Below are 16,122 nucleotides of genomic sequence, written 5' to 3'. Positions count from 1 at the left end.
TTTTTGCCTCAATCATCATCAAACTTGGTCAGGATACTTGTCTTGGTGATAGCTCAGATGAGTTCGAACATGGGTCATCTCGGATGAAAAACTAGATCACAGGAGCTAAGAATAGAAAAACCTTGTTAACACTCTAGTGGTCACATTTTTGCCTCAATTATCATCAAACTTTGTCTGGATGCTTGTCTAGGTGATAGCTCGGATGAGTTTGAACATGGATCATCTCGGAGGAAAAACTAGGTCACCGGAGCTAAAAATAGAAAAACCTTGTTAACACTCTAGTGGTCACATATTTGCCCCAATCATCATCAAACTTTGTCAGGATGCTTGTCTTGGTGATAGCTCGGATGAGTTCGAACATGGGTCTTCTCGAATGAAAAACTAGGTCACCGGAGCTAAAAATAGAAAAACCTTGTTAACACTCTAGTGTGGTCACATTTTTGACTCAATGTCATCAAACTTGGTCAGGATGCTTGTCTAGGTCATTGCTCGGATGAGTTCGAACATGGGTCATCTCGGATGAAAAACTAGGACACCGGAGCTAAAAATAGAAACATAGGAGCTAAAAATAGAAAAGTCTTGTTAACACTTTAGTGGCTACTGTTTTGATTCAAATATCCTGTAAATTGATCTGTAAGTTTTGTTTTAATAATTTTTATATCAAGTTTGAATATGGGTCACCTGGGGTCAAACACTAGGTTACACTGCCCAAATATGGAAAAACATTGTTAACATTCTACTGGTCACATTTTTTACTCAATTATCATCAAACTTGGTCAGGATGCTTGTCTAGGTCATTGCTCGGATGAGTTCGAACATGGGTCATCTCGGATGAAAAACTAGGACACCGGAGCTAAAAATAGATAAATCTTATCAACATTCTAGTGGCTACTGTTTTGATCCAAATATCCTGTAAATTGGTCTGAAAGTTTATTTTGATTTCTAGGTCAATTTCGAACATGGGTCATCTCGGATGAAAAACTAGGTCACCGCCCAAATATGGAAAAACATTGTTAACACTCTAGTGGTCACAATTTTGCCTAAAATCATCATCAAACTTGGTCAGGATGCTTGTCTATGTAATTTCTCGGATTAATTCGAACATGGGTCATCTCGCATGAAAACCTAGGCCACCGGAGCTAAAAATAGAAAAATCTTGTTAACGCTCCAAGTATCCTGGAAACTGGTCTGAAAATTTGTTTTGATGATTTCTAGGTCAAGTTCGAATATGGGTCACCTGGGTAAAAAAAACTAGGCCACACTGCTTAAATATGGATAATCTAGGTATTTGTTCGGATGAGTTCGATGGGTCAGGTGAGCGATGGCCCTCATGTTTATAAAAGATAACTTTTTCAGATTATACATGAATATGAATAATGTGTGTAAAATCTTTATATTTAAGTTTTTATACTTCCTGTTAAGATTAACCATACAACAAAACAGGATGGAAAGGTAAGTGTTGAGTGAGTAACATTTATAATAACATTTTTATCAATAACGCATGTAGTGAACGCGCTTCGGATTCCATTAATTTTGTCTAAAATTTAAAAAGTACTAATTGATAACTTAAAAGAAATTGGTCTTTAATGAAATGTTTGTAAATACAATAAATACTTACGTTGGCAGTACTAATATAAAACATAGCAACAAACCAGGAAAGAATTATATATAGGTAATGTTAGCAATTATAAGACACATGATTTGTTATTACATAAATTTATATAGCAGATGATAAATTGTTCTATCAAAAAAATATTATTCACCATATTATACATGTTCATATCAAATCACTTAGAACTTTTTCAACATTTGTTTTCAAACGTTATTTCATAAGATATTCCAAATGATACATTTCTATTGTTTTTGCACGGAAAATACATGTATGCCCAAACATTGTACCCAACCAAATATTGTACCCAACCAAATCCCCTGTAATATCCGTTCATTATATTAATAATAATTGAAACACGTCAAACGTTTAGTCGAAAAAAATATAAAATAGTAATAAAAACATTTAATGATAAATGACTAACATTTTGTATTGAAAAAAAAAAGTTTAGGATAAAATATAAAGCTGCCTAAAACATGGAAGATGAAAGTAACAAATGAATACCAATGGATATTAACAGAAATTTTCTAGAGCCATGTGAGTTACTTATCATTCATGCGAATTAAATTATAGATTTGAAAAGAATTATGGTAAGATGTACAGTTATTTTGACTTTTAACTGTCCACTCACACTATACCATTAGAAAAACATTGTCACTTTGTAACAACTATTGATATACGTAGGCTAGGTAATTTCTTGCTAACAATATTGAATATTTATTTAAATATTATAATAATCACTTCTTAAATAGCTTATTTAATCACATTAAACTTTGCATTATAGAGAAAATCCATAATATTCTTGATTTTATGACTTCCACAATTTATATAATTTTAAAGAAACCATAGATAGACAAAGGGCCGCAGCTCATCAACAAAACATCAGGACGTTCTCTTTTTAACTTTTTATTTATTATCAGAAATGGAACAGTGTACAACCAGACAGGGTCCATATGGGGAAGAAAGTGACCCGGATCATGATGCTTCACAAATAGACATATCAGATGGCCGTGTTGAACTAAATGACAGTAATGAATATGACACGTTAGTTAATGTAGAAGCAAACGGTACATGGGCTGTAACAAGAACTGGTTTAGAAGAATGTACAGAAAAAGCCATTGATGGTTGCGATCATGAACAAAATGAAGACACTAGCAAAGACACTAGCACAACTGACTACAGTAGGATGACTTTTCATTATTATATTCGGTGTTAATCTTTAACTGATCATTTTTAACATGATTATATTCTTGCATTGTTATTGAAATATCTGTTTAGTAGCTGTATACATAGAGGTAATGTTTAGAGGATGTTTCCAAGCGTATTCTTTAACATATTTACACCCAACATAATTTAAATTTAAGTCATTGGCCAATCGTCAATATAACATTTGATATACAAGTTAATTTCTTCTGTTTAAATATATGTTTTTTTTATAAATAGGTTGTTTAGACTGGAATAAAGTTTTCCATTTCTTGGCGAACCAACTAGATGCGGCAAAATGTTTATTATTTTTTAATACCTTATATGGTAAGTTACAATGTTGATAATACTCATAAATTGCGCTTGCATATCGAATATATCATTAGATCGCTTTATGGTGATAGATTAATATATTTAGAATGAATAAATCATGAATTCTGTTCTATAGGTAAGTATGTATACAATTCTAAACTTTAATGCGTTAGGATTCTTTACAGGATCATGATTCCTTTATTCTTGGTTTAAACATATTTATTTTAGCTCGATTGCAAAACAAGTTCTTGCAACTTATATAAATCACTCTGCTAACCCATGATCTCTGGGTTGAGAGGCAGACACCTTAACCACTAGGCCACCGCTCCCCTTTATACTTAAAATGAATAAATGATGACGGAGCGTCTGTGGTCGAGTGGTTAATGTTATTGATTTCAAACCACTTGCCCCTGATTGTAGTTGGTTCAAATCCTTTGGGTTCGTTCATGTGATGCTATCCAGCTAGCTTCCTGAACGTCTGTGGTTCTACTCAGGTGCTCGTTTGTGCCTGTAAAGCTGGAAAGTCGTCATATGAACTATTCTTTGTTGTTGCAACGTAGAAGCAAACAAAAACAAAATATATGATGATATTTATCATTACATATGATTTCAACCATCAGGAGAACATTCTTTCATTGTATATTCCTAGAACAAAAAGAAACAAAAAATCAAACGACGAATTCATGAAATTGAAGCATGTTCAATGTTTGTCAAAACATTTTTATTTCAAACACTGTTATGATATTTTAAAGGAAATACAAGATATGCAGGCGAACTAAATTCTTCAGCAAGATACAAACAAGTTGAAAACGATACAAAACTTCGATTGGGCATATGCGACACCGTAACTCTACTTGTCGAACAGTTTAAGGCATGGAAAGAATACGCAGGAAAAAATGCTAAACACACAGTTATATCTATGTCGCTTCAAGAGCTTGACTTAAATGATACGTTGCATAAGTTTGAAAGTTTCATGTGGTACGTATATCTTAGTTCAGTTAGACATGCACCGAAGTAGGTTGAATGTATAGAGCGACACATATTTTTTTTTTCAAACCATTTAATCATTTGTTATAGTTTATATTTCCAAGTGCACTGGATTTTTTAATACTCATAAATTTGCAGTTTATAAGGCAATAAAAATTAAGAACAACTCTGAAACATTATTACAATTCCAAGCTAAGATACACGCTTTAGTACTAAAAATTATAGTTTTTTAGTTAGTTATACATTAAGTTATATATTTGATATAGAACACGAACATGTAAATCCTTAAAGTATGTTGGGTGTGTCTTTGTAGTAATCCGCCCATGCTACTCCCAAAGCGTCAAGTCACATCTCTTATCAAGGACGACGATTTCTGTATATCGGATCAAAACCTTGATGTCATGTCTTTTCCAATGCCTCAAGTACATTTAAAAAGGACCTTTTATGCAATGGAACAAAGCAGTTGCTGCCAAGAACGTAGGAAAGCTCCAGACGGTGTACCAGACAATCTGGTAATGCCGAAATGGTGTTACCAGGAATCGGTTCATCAGAGCGAAACTTTTCCAACAACAAAAATCAATATAGAAAACCCTTTGGTACCTGATCATGAGGTAGCGAACGGTTTGTGTAGGGAAAAGAAAAACGATCCTCCTAACGAATCAAGTGAATCAAATCTATTTACACCCTTTCAAACACATTTGACCATGAGTTCTTTTTGGATGCTGATAAAGACATTTGTCCTGAAATCCAAAGAATACTTGCATCAAGATATGTACCAAATACTTCTATGCGATACCATTTCAAAAGTCATGACAGAAACAGTCAAAAAAGAAGAAGTTATACTGTCTTTAACATACCAGGATTTTCTGGATGCAGAAAAAATTAAAACAAAAAAGGAAACAATTGCTGTGATGTATTCAAACGAAATAAGATTAGTACTGGGAGAAGCAGTTTTCTCAGACCTGAGTTTCTATGCAGAATATGCACGGAGGCAAGTAATCGGAAGACTTGGAGAAAATATCAACCAGGCAGACAAAGATTTCCTTTTCCTAGACTACAACGGTAACCGAATGTATTCACAGGTAATTATTAACATTATATCCTTGTGTTTGTATCTGTCTAGTACAGGTTTGTGCATGCCTTTGACAGAATGTAATGCTACTTCTTGCATACCATAAGTCATTTACTACTAACACGTATAAGTTTAATTTAAGGATGTAGATTAAATCAGCTAATCAATTGCTGGTTGTGGGGAGTTATACAAATATATTGCTCTGTGACCAGATAATGCATTTTGAATGCATAACGTAAATCAATCTATCTAATTAAAAAGACATCACTATTTAACCAGTTTCACCGTGACTTTCAAATTTAGCCTTCTAAATTCAACGTTATTAATCAAATAAACATTGTTTCAAAATAAACATTTTTTTCCATGAGAAATCACTTCATATTTCATCACCGTATGATAACGATGCACAAAGACATTGTCTAAATTTATACATAACAGAGAATTTACACGGCGCTCAGAATCGGTCAAATAGCCATAGCCAGGCAGGCATCATTCATTTTAGCTACGGACTCCGATTAGAGTTTAAAATGTTATATTATGTCATCAGTTTAATTTATTTTTAATATTGAATCATTGATAAAAAAATAAAACTTCCGTTAATGTCTTCACAATCTAATTCCTTTATATATTCAATAATAATAACGTATTTTGTTTATGTCCATATTGCTTAAAAATAATAAAAGAAACATAAATCAGTTATTTAAAGAATGTGAAAGATAATTATGATCGACATATTTAGGATAACAAAATGTAAATAGAAAAGGTTTGAGCGCAAAAAAACTTTTGATTGATTTATTTGGATTTTAAGCCACACCAACACGGAAAAGTCATAATTAATGCGACTATCCAGCTTTACTGGTAGAGAAAAAACTATGATGACCATTCGTACAATATTTCAAGTATGAGCGGGTACGTGAGAAGAGCCACCGGCCTTCCGTAAGCTTGCTTGAAAGTGTTTCCTCACTTTAAAGAATCCAGTCCATTGCGGGAGTAGAACCTGAAGTGATATGGAGATCCCAAAACATTCTGTAGGGGTCTATAATTATGTATGCATTGTTTGAATTTAAGTTTCTGACCGAACGTTTGTGTTAATTTTCAGTGCCTACTAGGTGATGAGAAAGAAAAAGAATTGTATCCAGCCAAAGAACGTTTTGTTACTGTCCAAGATACCAGTACAGCTTAAATGGAAGAAAATCAACTGTGACTTTATTGTTCTATGTGTACATTATTCTTTTAAGAATTCAATTTGCATTTTTACTTAAGGTTGCGACAAAGACTGTATATTGTTGAATGTTTCCGATACGGTTCGATTGTCTCTGTCCGAGGAATGGTATTTTTGTTCTTTGTTTTAACATTTCATAGCAATTGTAAGCACACTGATGTTTTCAGAACAATTGATCTCGGACACATAATGTATTGCTGTATGATTGTTTGATTTGCTGTTTAATATACGTTAATGCTATATATACTTTAGATGCTATTTTGTTTTTGTTTATTTCTTTATAGGTATTTTCAAAAATGACTTCTGTTAATCTAAAAAAGTGTGCGATCCTGTTTTCCTTTAATCTACGCACGTGCATTTTTATGTGTTTATGTTTTATAAGAATGAGCGTGTGCTTCACAAATAAAAGCATTCTTTGTGATGAGATTAGACTTTGTTCTTAATTATATCATATTTACCTAATACTTATAATATCATATGTGTGATCATGTAGAAATAAAAAAAAATATAAGATAATTTTTGTCTATAGTACATTGTACGTTTTATGTGGCGCTGTCAACCTCTCCTATACAACGATTTGATTGACTTTTCTGTAATCACTGCCTTCACAAACTAAACGTGACCACAGGAAACGGCACGCGACTTCAAAATGTTTCAGTCGCAAATGTTTTGATTAGGGTAAAATCTAAGTTAACGTTATTTCAACTTTAATGTTATAGATACGCTGTATGTAAGAAGTTACATTTTATTTTCGATCATTGCAGATCGTTCAGCATGACAATCATTATTGTTGCGAGTGCATGTTTTTGATACTTTTAGTTTTTTTTCCATTTCGGTGTTTTTTCTATTCGGGTGGTTTAAGTATTCTTCTTTTGCATACAGTTCAATCACGTTTAATATGCATTTTCTGCCTTTTAACTTTGACAGCTTATCTGCGATATGCAGGCTTAATAACCACGATCCCCTTTCAAAATTTCATTTTATTTAAGTAGTTTCTTCCATTGTTTTCACGTTTAGGGCACACGCATTTTTATTTGGAAACCATGTGCCGCTTTTTATTGAATGCCACGAACTTTTCACATTAAAAGTTAAATGCTAACCGCCGCGGATGTATCAATATTTAAAATCTTACCAGTACTTTTTAAATGTGGAAGTCTGCTTAAGCCAGTGCTAGAGGGCGTGGACGGTAACTTGCATTTTCTAGTACTGTCATGAATTGGCTCAATCAAACCGAGCCTGCACCATTTTCAATTTTGCCGTGTTCGGCTTTCTTTAGGGATTGTGTGTTATCTCTCTATATTACTAGTATTGATATACTGAATAAAAATTCAGCAAGAATTTTGAACATTTTTTATAAATTATAAACATCCAATTTCCACTTTACTAAAAGTAAAAACTGTAACGTACATGACCGAAAGTTTCCGCATATTTATACGAATATATTATGAATAGTAGCAGAAGTAGCTAAGTAAGTCTAAGTGTCTTTGCTTGAGCCAATAAAATGATCATAAATAAACCTTGGTCAGAATCATATTTCGACTGAATTTAGTAGCATCGCTCAAACAAATTATGTCGATCTCATTAGTAGACCTCCACAGCTAATTTTAAGATAAATAGAGGTAATATGGAAGAGGAAATGGCAATTCTGTTTGAACATTTATAGATGAGGTATAAAACATGTAAATGTATATGAATCATGTAAATTTTTACATCTATACAAATTTAGATTTATATTAACCCACAGCAAGCATCACTTCACTCATAAAGATTTATCATTATCCTGCATGATAATTATAACAGGTCAATAAGATCCCTCCCTCGCAAAGAACAAGTGTAATTCCTCATGTAGAACAGCTGTAGCATTTTCTGTTGTAACATCGTCGGCCACATATTTGGCAAATATTACGTTCCTGCAATACAAGTTTAGCTGTTTAAAACAAACAATCGTAGGGAAGAAATAAATAATTGAAAAATTGTGCTATTTTAATCAATAGTCGTGTTCCTAAATATTACAAAAATATGAAAAAGGGGTGATTCCCCGGAGTCACAAATGAAGTTCTGTACTAGAAGTGTGCTTTTGAAAATTTTTCTTTCTAAAGTGTTACTTATTTCGGTCGTAAAATGTTTTCCATTTGTATAAATAAACAACCTTTTTTCAACATGTGTTAACGTTATACAAAGAATGCAACTATTTCAATATTAAAGCGCGCGAGAACTTCAATGACTTCATTATAGGAAGCTAAAACACATGGAGTCTTTCTGCTTACCTTCCTTGGACTTTTTATTATGTTTGATACATCATCAGATGCTGAATCTTGTCTTGACTGTTCGTCTTCAATGTATCCTAGATCATGCAAGTTTTGAATAAACCGCTCTATTTCAGATTGGGTTACCAGTTGATACTCATCTTTATTTGGGGATGCATCTAATTTAGAAAGCTTTTGTTTGATATCAGATAATGCCTTCTCTCCTTTCTTCAAAGATATAAAGACAAGAACTTCTTTTTCAGGTGTTGCAGTATCCAGCTGCTCCTTGAGATGAACTAGTTCTTGCATGTAAACCTGTATTTCAGAGTTTCCTCGATTAATAAACTTATTGTTTTCATTGAATTTTCTATCCATATATTCAACTGTTTTTCTCTCCAAAGAGTCAAATAAATCATTTATCACTTTTCGTTGTTCTTTTAAAGTTTTAATACACTTTTCTTTTGAGTTTTTGTTGATTAGGGTTTTTTTGTCAAACTTTTCTTTGCAGCTCACGATTTCTTTTATTTCTTTGTCTGTATTTGTCTTCATGTCTTTGAATTCTTGTTTTTTGCATATACTTTTCGCTTTTTCAGGTATGTATTCCATGTCAGAACAGGACCTACAAAGGACTGTATTTTCAATATTCTTTCATGTTAATGATACCACATGGGTTTTTATCTATTGCTATACTTTGTTAAAATGCTAGTTTTTCATTCGTATAACATATTTTGTTCGGAGTAAGCTTATAAAAACCTCGTCAGTCTAGAAAACTAACCGCTCACTGAAAGCTTAATTACAACTCGGGTTTTAAACTTTTGGACCCGAGATCAGATTACCAGGACATAATTCGTAATAAGCAAATCTTGTGGGGTTCGACAAAGTACTTTTTACAACTAACCTTTTTGCCTTTCTAGTGTGAATAACAATATACCAAAGATTTAAACTGAAATACAAAGCATGCTATTTTAAGGCATTAAATAAAACTTACCTATGTTGTAATGACACACAAATGTGGCAACAAAGCGACCCGTGTGTCCCACAGAAGAATTCATAACTTTTGTCATGTGTTTTGCATTTGTAAGGAAGTTTTGACCAAATACCGATGTCTGATCCTTTTAACACTATATGCTTTTCTAGAAGAGGAATTCGTGTATGGAACTGGAAACAAGGTTCACAGAAATATGCTTCGCAGTCGGTGCAATAATATTTGGACACAGCATTCTTCTCTGTTTTCCTACATGGTGTGCACGAGTTTTCTTCGATTATGAAATTCCTGCCTATAATTCCCTTTTCCGATGTCATGTTTTATTTCTAAATAACATGAACAAAAAAAATGTAAAAAGAACAGGGTTCTTTGTTATTCATTTGAGAGTATTACACTTAACGTTTATGATGTTTAAATTGTTATACAGAAGTTATAATAGTGCATAAGTATCATGTAAGTGCAGAAAATATTTACAAAAAGTAGTAATAATAAAACAGCCCTATATGTGCCATGTTTCTTTTTTATTATGTACACATTAATATGACTTACTTACGATAAATACATCAAACGATGTATCTACGAGTAATTGTTTCGGTGAATGCATATGTTATTATTCTTAAAGTATCTGCATACTAAAGTATTTACATACCTGCCTACTCAAATGTAGATAACAATAACAACTAACCCAAAACCAGCAGCAAATAACTGAAAAGATATTTTGATTTTTTTAAACCAATACTTATACTAGGTCTGTATATCGTGTGTGTGCGTATTAAACATTGTAGTATTATTTGTTAAGCTACTGTTATAATTTACTATAGTCAGGTATGTACTCGTTTTGTAAAATATACGAGTACTTACAACAAACTTAAGTGTACTTTCGATTTCAATAAGACCGTTATTGAAATAAATGAAATTATTGTTAAAGTAATCTACATTCCTACTTAGATATAAATGATATCAACTGATAATTTCAAACCAACTCTGCACTCAACTACCAAAATATTTTGATTGATTTAAAGTACAATACATATACTAAGTTTTTATATCGTACAAGAATACTACATTTATAGCCTAATGTTTATGTTTTAATTTACTTTAGTCAAGTATGTATTATACAATAGATTTACAACAAACTTTTAAAAATGTACTTTCGTTTTCAATAAGACCTTTATGAAATATACATAAATATACATGTAGGACAGATTAATCTTGATTTACAATAAATTGTCGATAATAGTGTATAATACATGTATACCTTCAATGCATAGATTGCTAATACATCATGCATATTAAAATAATAAAACAAATATTACCAAAATTTGATTTATAGGTCCACCATGATAGTGTTAAGGTAGAATATTGTCAAATGGTTTTCGTATCATTCCTTAATCATTCGGAACGGCTCGCCAATATCCATAGTCAAGTACGTTGTAATAAATCCAGATTATGAAAAAAAATTGTTTTAAAAAACATATTGGGGAAAGTATGAAATCCATGATTTAAATCAACTTTAACAAGCTATAAATGGGGCGTCCGTGGCCGAGTGGTTAATGTCGTTGACTTCAAACTATTTGCCCCTCACCGCTGTGAGTTAATTCGAATCCCTGAAAGGGACTTAGGATTCTTTCATATGGAACGCCATAGCTGCCTTATGTTGTTACGCGACTTGTTGACATAATATGACGCTTTTCAGACAAAACGACATTTTGACATGATAACATACTGTTTGAAATAAGTTAACAATGTTAAGACATGTCAACATCACATTTTGAAGAGATAAGACTACTGCTACGCAAAATAATGCAATGTTCAGACAATTTGACAAAATACTATGGCAGCACAACACCAATATGTAACATAAAAAGACGCTTTCTAAAAAATGAAAATTCAAAGGGAGTCCATTTTTCTCTTAAATTCTTTTGTTTTTAATCTTTTGTTATAAACATACTTATATCTTTAAAACTATTTTCGTTCTAATTATGTTTTAATGTAGTTTTTCAGCTCTTCTTATTAAGAGTAGGCAGTTAAAGGCAGATGACCGATGAAGTTATTTATTCTGCCAACAACACTGATGACTATGGGACACTGGTAGACACCTTTGCTTTAACTGAACTAGAGTATTATTTGTGAGTTACTTTTGAGTTAAATATGCAAAGGTATTAAAGCCCATATTATGGTCCACAGTTTAGTTATAAAATTCCAAATTATAAACCTAAGATTTCATTTATGTACCCTACATTTCCTAATATAAGCCTTAAAATCTTAAGTATTGCCCTAAAATTTGCCCTAATTTTTTGTCAGAAGGTGCTGGACAGCCTGAAATCAGCACCAGTGTGAAAGGAATTATATGTTTTGAGTGGTCCAGATGTACTTGAATGTCAAACTGTTTAGTGACCTTTGTTTCTATATAAATGAATGCTTCACTATCGAACTAGCTTACAGAACGTCACTGGTTCTACTTAGGTGCCCGTTTATGCCAGAAATTATGGTGGCTGATTTGTGCCATTCGTGTTTTCGCCCCGCGACTCAGCCAAGCGAAAAGCCGAAAATTAAAAAGTTAAAATGGCGGAGGCGCGGAGCGGAAACACGCTAATTAGCAATGACGCAGGCGAAGTTTAATAAATAAAACTTCGTCTCGCGATGGCGCAGAGCGAGATTTAAGAAATAAAACTGCGGGGTCGGGGGACGAAAACACGCTAATAAGCGCGGATGCGGGTCGAAGTTTATTAAATAAATTAAAATTAAATAAATAAAACTTCGCCGCGCGCTCCCGCTTTTTAGCGTGCTTTCGTCCCGCGACCCCGCCAAGCGAAAAGTCGAAAATAAACAAGTCAAAATGGCGGGGGCGCGGAGCGAAAACACGATAATTAGCGAGGGTGCGGGATGAAATAAATAAACCTTTTCCCGCGAGGGCGCGGAGCGAGATTTAAGAAATAAAACAGCGGGGTCGCGGGACGAAAACACGCTAATAAGCGCGGGTGTGGGGTGAAGTTTAATAAATCAAACTTCGACGCGCCCTTCCGCTAATTAGCGTGGAACGATAACACTCTAATTAGCGGGGTCGCAGGGCGAAGTTTAATAAATAAAACTTCGCCGCGCGCTTCAGCTAATTAAAGTGTTTTCGTCCCGCGACCCCGTCAAGCGAAACGTCGAGAATTAACAAGTCAAAATGGCGGTGGCGGAGCGAAAACACGACAATTAGCGAGGGCACGGGACGAAGTTTAATAAATAAAACTTTGCCCTACTGGGTCGCGGAGCGAGATTTAAGAAATAAAAAGGCGGGGTCGCGGGATGAAAACACGCTAATTAGCAGGGGCGCGGGGCGAACTTTAATAAATAAAACTGCGACCCCGCCAAGCGAAAAGCCGAGAATTAACAAGTTAAATGGCGGGGGCGCAGAGCGAAAAGTCCACGCGGGGTGAAGTTTCATTTCTTAAACTTTGCCCCGCGCCCTCGTTAATTAGCGTGTTTTCGCTCCGCGCCCCCGCCATTTTAACTTGTTAATTTTCAATTTTTCGCTTGGCGGGGTCGCGGGGCGAAAACACGAATGACACAAATCAGCCATCATATTACACTGACCTTTTATTTATGTACTGGCAAGGTTTTCTTAGAATATTTTCAATCAAATACATTATGAAATTTAATGTATAATAGATAGGTAAAATACACATATGCAGATGAACATAACTGTGACACATATTTCTTCTATTTGAATTTCGCCGCTGCAAAGCATTTATATTAATAAAAAATAACCTATTTTTTTACATTTGACCAATTGTACTATCATACCATTATGACTGTAGTTTAGCAGTAAATGTTTACCTTTAAATCACAAATCTAGTTATAACTATACATATTTATATAACTTTAATATCATACATTCATATTATAATTATAATACCATGCGTGTGATTATTGAAAAATAAACAAAAAACGAAAACAAATTGGTATAAGATAGTTTTGTGTCTAATGTTCTATATACGTGTTATATGGCGCAAACTCCCCTATCCAGGGAATTGATTGTCTCTTCTCTGGTCATTGTCTTCACAATCTTTACGTTACCATAGGAAACGGTACGTGGATTCAAAATGTTTCAGTCTAAACTGTGTTTTCTTTTCTTTTTCTTTCTTTGTTTGTTTCTTGTTGATGTTTTTGTGACAAAAACAAACGTAACTTTTCGATTTAAATGGATTGAATGAAACCAAATCTTAAATATTTCATACATTGCAATGATCCCATTTTCACGTTGCTATTAAGTTTTCACCTGTTACGTGCATGACCGTAGGTATGTGCATTTAATCAAAATGATGATTAACAATTGCATGTGTGATGATAGCAAGCGAAGCCAAGGAAACCGCTGCGCATTGGTTGGTTGTACTGTATCTACATGCAGTAGTAGCCAAGTAAGTTTAAACGTCTTTGAACGAAGCATTTAATTGATCATGATAAACCTAATCCGCCACATATTTAAATTGAATCTAATAAATTATGTCTGTCTTATTTATGAACCTCTACAGCTAATAATAAGATACAAAAAGTTAATAAGAGGAAAAGGAAACTTTATTTGAACATTCATCGATAAGGCATGATATATATACCATGTAAACGTCTACATCCATACACTAAAGCATTCCCTGCCACATTGTCGGCCACATATTTGGCATATTTTTTGCTCCTGTAATACAAGTTCCGCCTTTTAAAATATCAATCACGACAAAAATGAAAAATCAAAAAGATATACTATTGTAATTAATATTCGTATTCCTAAATAACACAAAGTTCTGTACTCTAAGCGAGCTTTAACTCGAAAAAATATTTTTTCCTAACGTATTATTTTTTTCGGATGTAAAATATTTTCCATTCGTATAAATATTTTTTTCTTTAAATGCGTATTTACATTAAACAAAGAATGTAGTTATTTCAATATCAAAGCGCGCGAGAACTTCAATGACTTATTAGGAAACTAAAACACATGGAGTCTTTCTGCTCACCTTCCTTGGACTTTTCATTATGCTCAATAATTCATCAGAAGCCGAATTGTATCTTGACTGTTCGTCTTCAATGTATCCAAGGTCAGGCAAATTTTGAATAAACTTCTCTATTTCAGAATGGGTTACCAGTTGATACTCGTCTTTATTTGGTGATGCATCCAATTGAGAAAGCTTTTGTTTGATATCAGATAATGTCTTCTCTCCTTTCTTTAAAGATATAAAGACAAGAACTTCTTTTTCAGGTGTTGCAGTATCCAACTGCTCTTTTAGATGAACTAGTTCTTGCATGTAAACCTGTATTTCAGAGTTTCCTCGATTAATATACTTATTGTTTTCATTGAATTTTCTATCCATATATTCAACTGTTTTACTCTCCAAAGAGTCAAATAAATCATTTATCACTTTTCGTTGTTCTTTTAAAGTTTTGATACACTTTTCTTTTGAGTTTTTGTTAATTAGGGCTTTTTTGTCAAGCTTTTCTTTGCAGCTCACGATTTCTTTTATTTCTTTTTCTGTATTTGTCTTCATGTCTTTGAATTCTTGTTTTGTACATATACTTTTCGCTTTTTCAAGTATGTGTTCCATATCAGAGCAGGACCTACAAAGGACTGCATTTTCAATATTTTTTTCATGTAAATGGTACCACATGTGTTTTTTTAATTATTGTTATAATTTGTTAAAATGCTAGTTTTTTATTCGTATAACAAATTTTGTTCGGAGAAAGCTTATAAAAAACCTTATCAGTCTAGAAAACTAACCACTCACTGAAAGCTTAATTACAACTCGGGATTTAAACTTTTGGACCCGAAATCCGACAACTAGGACAAAATTGGTAATAAGCAAATCTTGAGGGGTTTGACAAAGTACTTTTTATAGCTAACTTTCTGCTTTTCTAGTGTGAATTACAATATACCAAAGATTTGAACTGAAGTACAAAACATACTATTATAAGACATTAAATAAAACTTACCTATGTTGTAACGGCACACAAATATGACAACACAGCGACCCGTGTGTCCCACAGAAGAATTCATAACTCTTGTCATGTGTCTTGCATTTGTAAGGAAGTTTTGACCATATACCGATGTCTGATCCTTTTAACACTATATGCTTTTCTAGAAGAGGAATTCGCGTATGAAACTGGAAACAAGGTTCACAGAAATATGCTTCGCAGTCGGTGCAATAGTACTTGGACGCAGCATTCTTCTCTGTTTTCGTACATGGTGTGCAATAGTTACCTTCGATTATGAAATTCCTGCCTATAATTCCCTTTTCCGATGTCATGTTTTATTCCTAAATAACATGAACAAAAATGATGAAAAAGGTGCTTTGTTATTAATTTGAGATTATTGCACTTAACGTTTATGATTCATAAATTTTGTCATGTGTCACGTTTCTTACAAATGTTTATGATTTACGAAAAATGCACCTAAATGATATATCTATAAGTAAATCTTATTTATGTCAATATCTTCATACTCGTACTTGTTTA

The 16,122-nt window shown here is 33.2% G+C and overlaps 3 protein-coding genes across 5 annotated transcripts; 1 reads left to right on the top strand and 2 right to left on the bottom strand.

Moving 5' to 3' along the window:
- Positions 1-20: 20 nt before the first annotated feature.
- On the top strand, positions 21-6,829 carry LOC132719715 (uncharacterized). 3 transcript variants are annotated; one of them, XM_060703554.1, is made up of 6 exons: positions 21-1,452; positions 2,530-2,790; positions 3,053-3,139; positions 3,877-4,102; positions 4,425-5,193; positions 6,283-6,829. In XM_060703554.1, exons 2-6 carry the CDS (start codon positions 2,532-2,534, stop codon positions 6,364-6,366), a joined length of 1,425 nt encoding a protein of 474 aa, XP_060559537.1. In that variant the 5' UTR covers positions 21-1,452; positions 2,530-2,531; the 3' UTR covers positions 6,367-6,829. The 3 variants fall into 3 exon arrangements, with proteins under 3 accessions (XP_060559537.1, XP_060559536.1, XP_060559535.1); XM_060703553.1 differs by having other exon boundaries at positions 21-2,146; XM_060703552.1 differs by having other exon boundaries at positions 22-2,790.
- A 1,089-nt stretch (positions 6,830-7,918) lies between these two features.
- LOC132719712 (E3 ubiquitin/ISG15 ligase TRIM25-like) lies at positions 7,919-11,276 on the bottom strand. The gene is made up of 4 exons (XM_060703551.1): positions 10,953-11,276; positions 9,640-9,962; positions 8,673-9,270; positions 7,919-8,315 (listed from the first exon to the last, which is right to left on the bottom strand). Exons 2-4 carry the CDS (start codon positions 9,951-9,953, stop codon positions 8,247-8,249), a joined length of 981 nt encoding a protein of 326 aa, XP_060559534.1. The 5' UTR covers positions 9,954-9,962; positions 10,953-11,276; the 3' UTR covers positions 7,919-8,246.
- A 2,289-nt stretch (positions 11,277-13,565) lies between these two features.
- Positions 13,566-15,904, bottom strand: LOC132719711 (uncharacterized). Its single transcript, XM_060703550.1, has 3 exons — positions 15,601-15,904; positions 14,631-15,228; positions 13,566-14,314 (listed from the first exon to the last, which is right to left on the bottom strand). Exons 2-3 carry the CDS (start codon positions 15,213-15,215, stop codon positions 14,249-14,251), a joined length of 651 nt encoding a protein of 216 aa, XP_060559533.1. The 5' UTR covers positions 15,216-15,228; positions 15,601-15,904; the 3' UTR covers positions 13,566-14,248.
- Positions 15,905-16,122: the final 218 nt, after the last annotated feature.

This window comes from Ruditapes philippinarum, unplaced genomic scaffold (assembly GCF_026571515.1).
Source record: "Ruditapes philippinarum isolate M1 unplaced genomic scaffold, ASM2657151v2 ctg12426_1_1_1_1, whole genome shotgun sequence".
NCBI classification, from domain to species: Eukaryota; Metazoa; Mollusca; class Bivalvia; order Venerida; family Veneridae; genus Ruditapes; species Ruditapes philippinarum.
This window is presented reverse-complemented; position numbering and strand designations above follow the sequence as displayed.

Excerpts from the sequence above, each read along its gene's own strand:
- LOC132719715 (XM_060703554.1), top strand. The coding sequence starts at position 2,532 with ATGGAACAGTGTACAACCAGACAGGGTCCATATGGGGAAGAAAGTGAC. Across the intron at positions 2,791-3,052 it reads CACTAGCACAACTGACTACA|GTTGTTTAGACTGGAATAAA; the intron begins GTAGGATGACTT and ends TTTTATAAATAG. Across the intron at positions 4,103-4,424 it reads AAGTTTGAAAGTTTCATGTG|TAATCCGCCCATGCTACTCC; the intron begins GTACGTATATCT and ends GTGTCTTTGTAG.
- LOC132719712 (XM_060703551.1), bottom strand. The coding sequence starts at position 9,953 with ATGACATCGGAAAAGGGAATTATAGGCAGGAATTTCATAATCGAAGAA. Across the intron at positions 9,271-9,639 it reads TGTGTGTCATTACAACATAG|GTCCTGTTCTGACATGGAAT; the intron begins GTAAGTTTTATT and ends AGTCCTTTGTAG. Across the intron at positions 8,316-8,672 it reads TAATAAAAAGTCCAAGGAAG|GAACGTAATATTTGCCAAAT; the intron begins GTAAGCAGAAAG and ends CTTGTATTGCAG.
- LOC132719711 (XM_060703550.1), bottom strand. The coding sequence starts at position 15,215 with ATGGAACACATACTTGAAAAAGCGAAAAGTATATGTACAAAACAAGAA. Across the intron at positions 14,315-14,630 it reads TAATGAAAAGTCCAAGGAAG|GAGCAAAAAATATGCCAAAT; the intron begins GTGAGCAGAAAG and ends CTTGTATTACAG.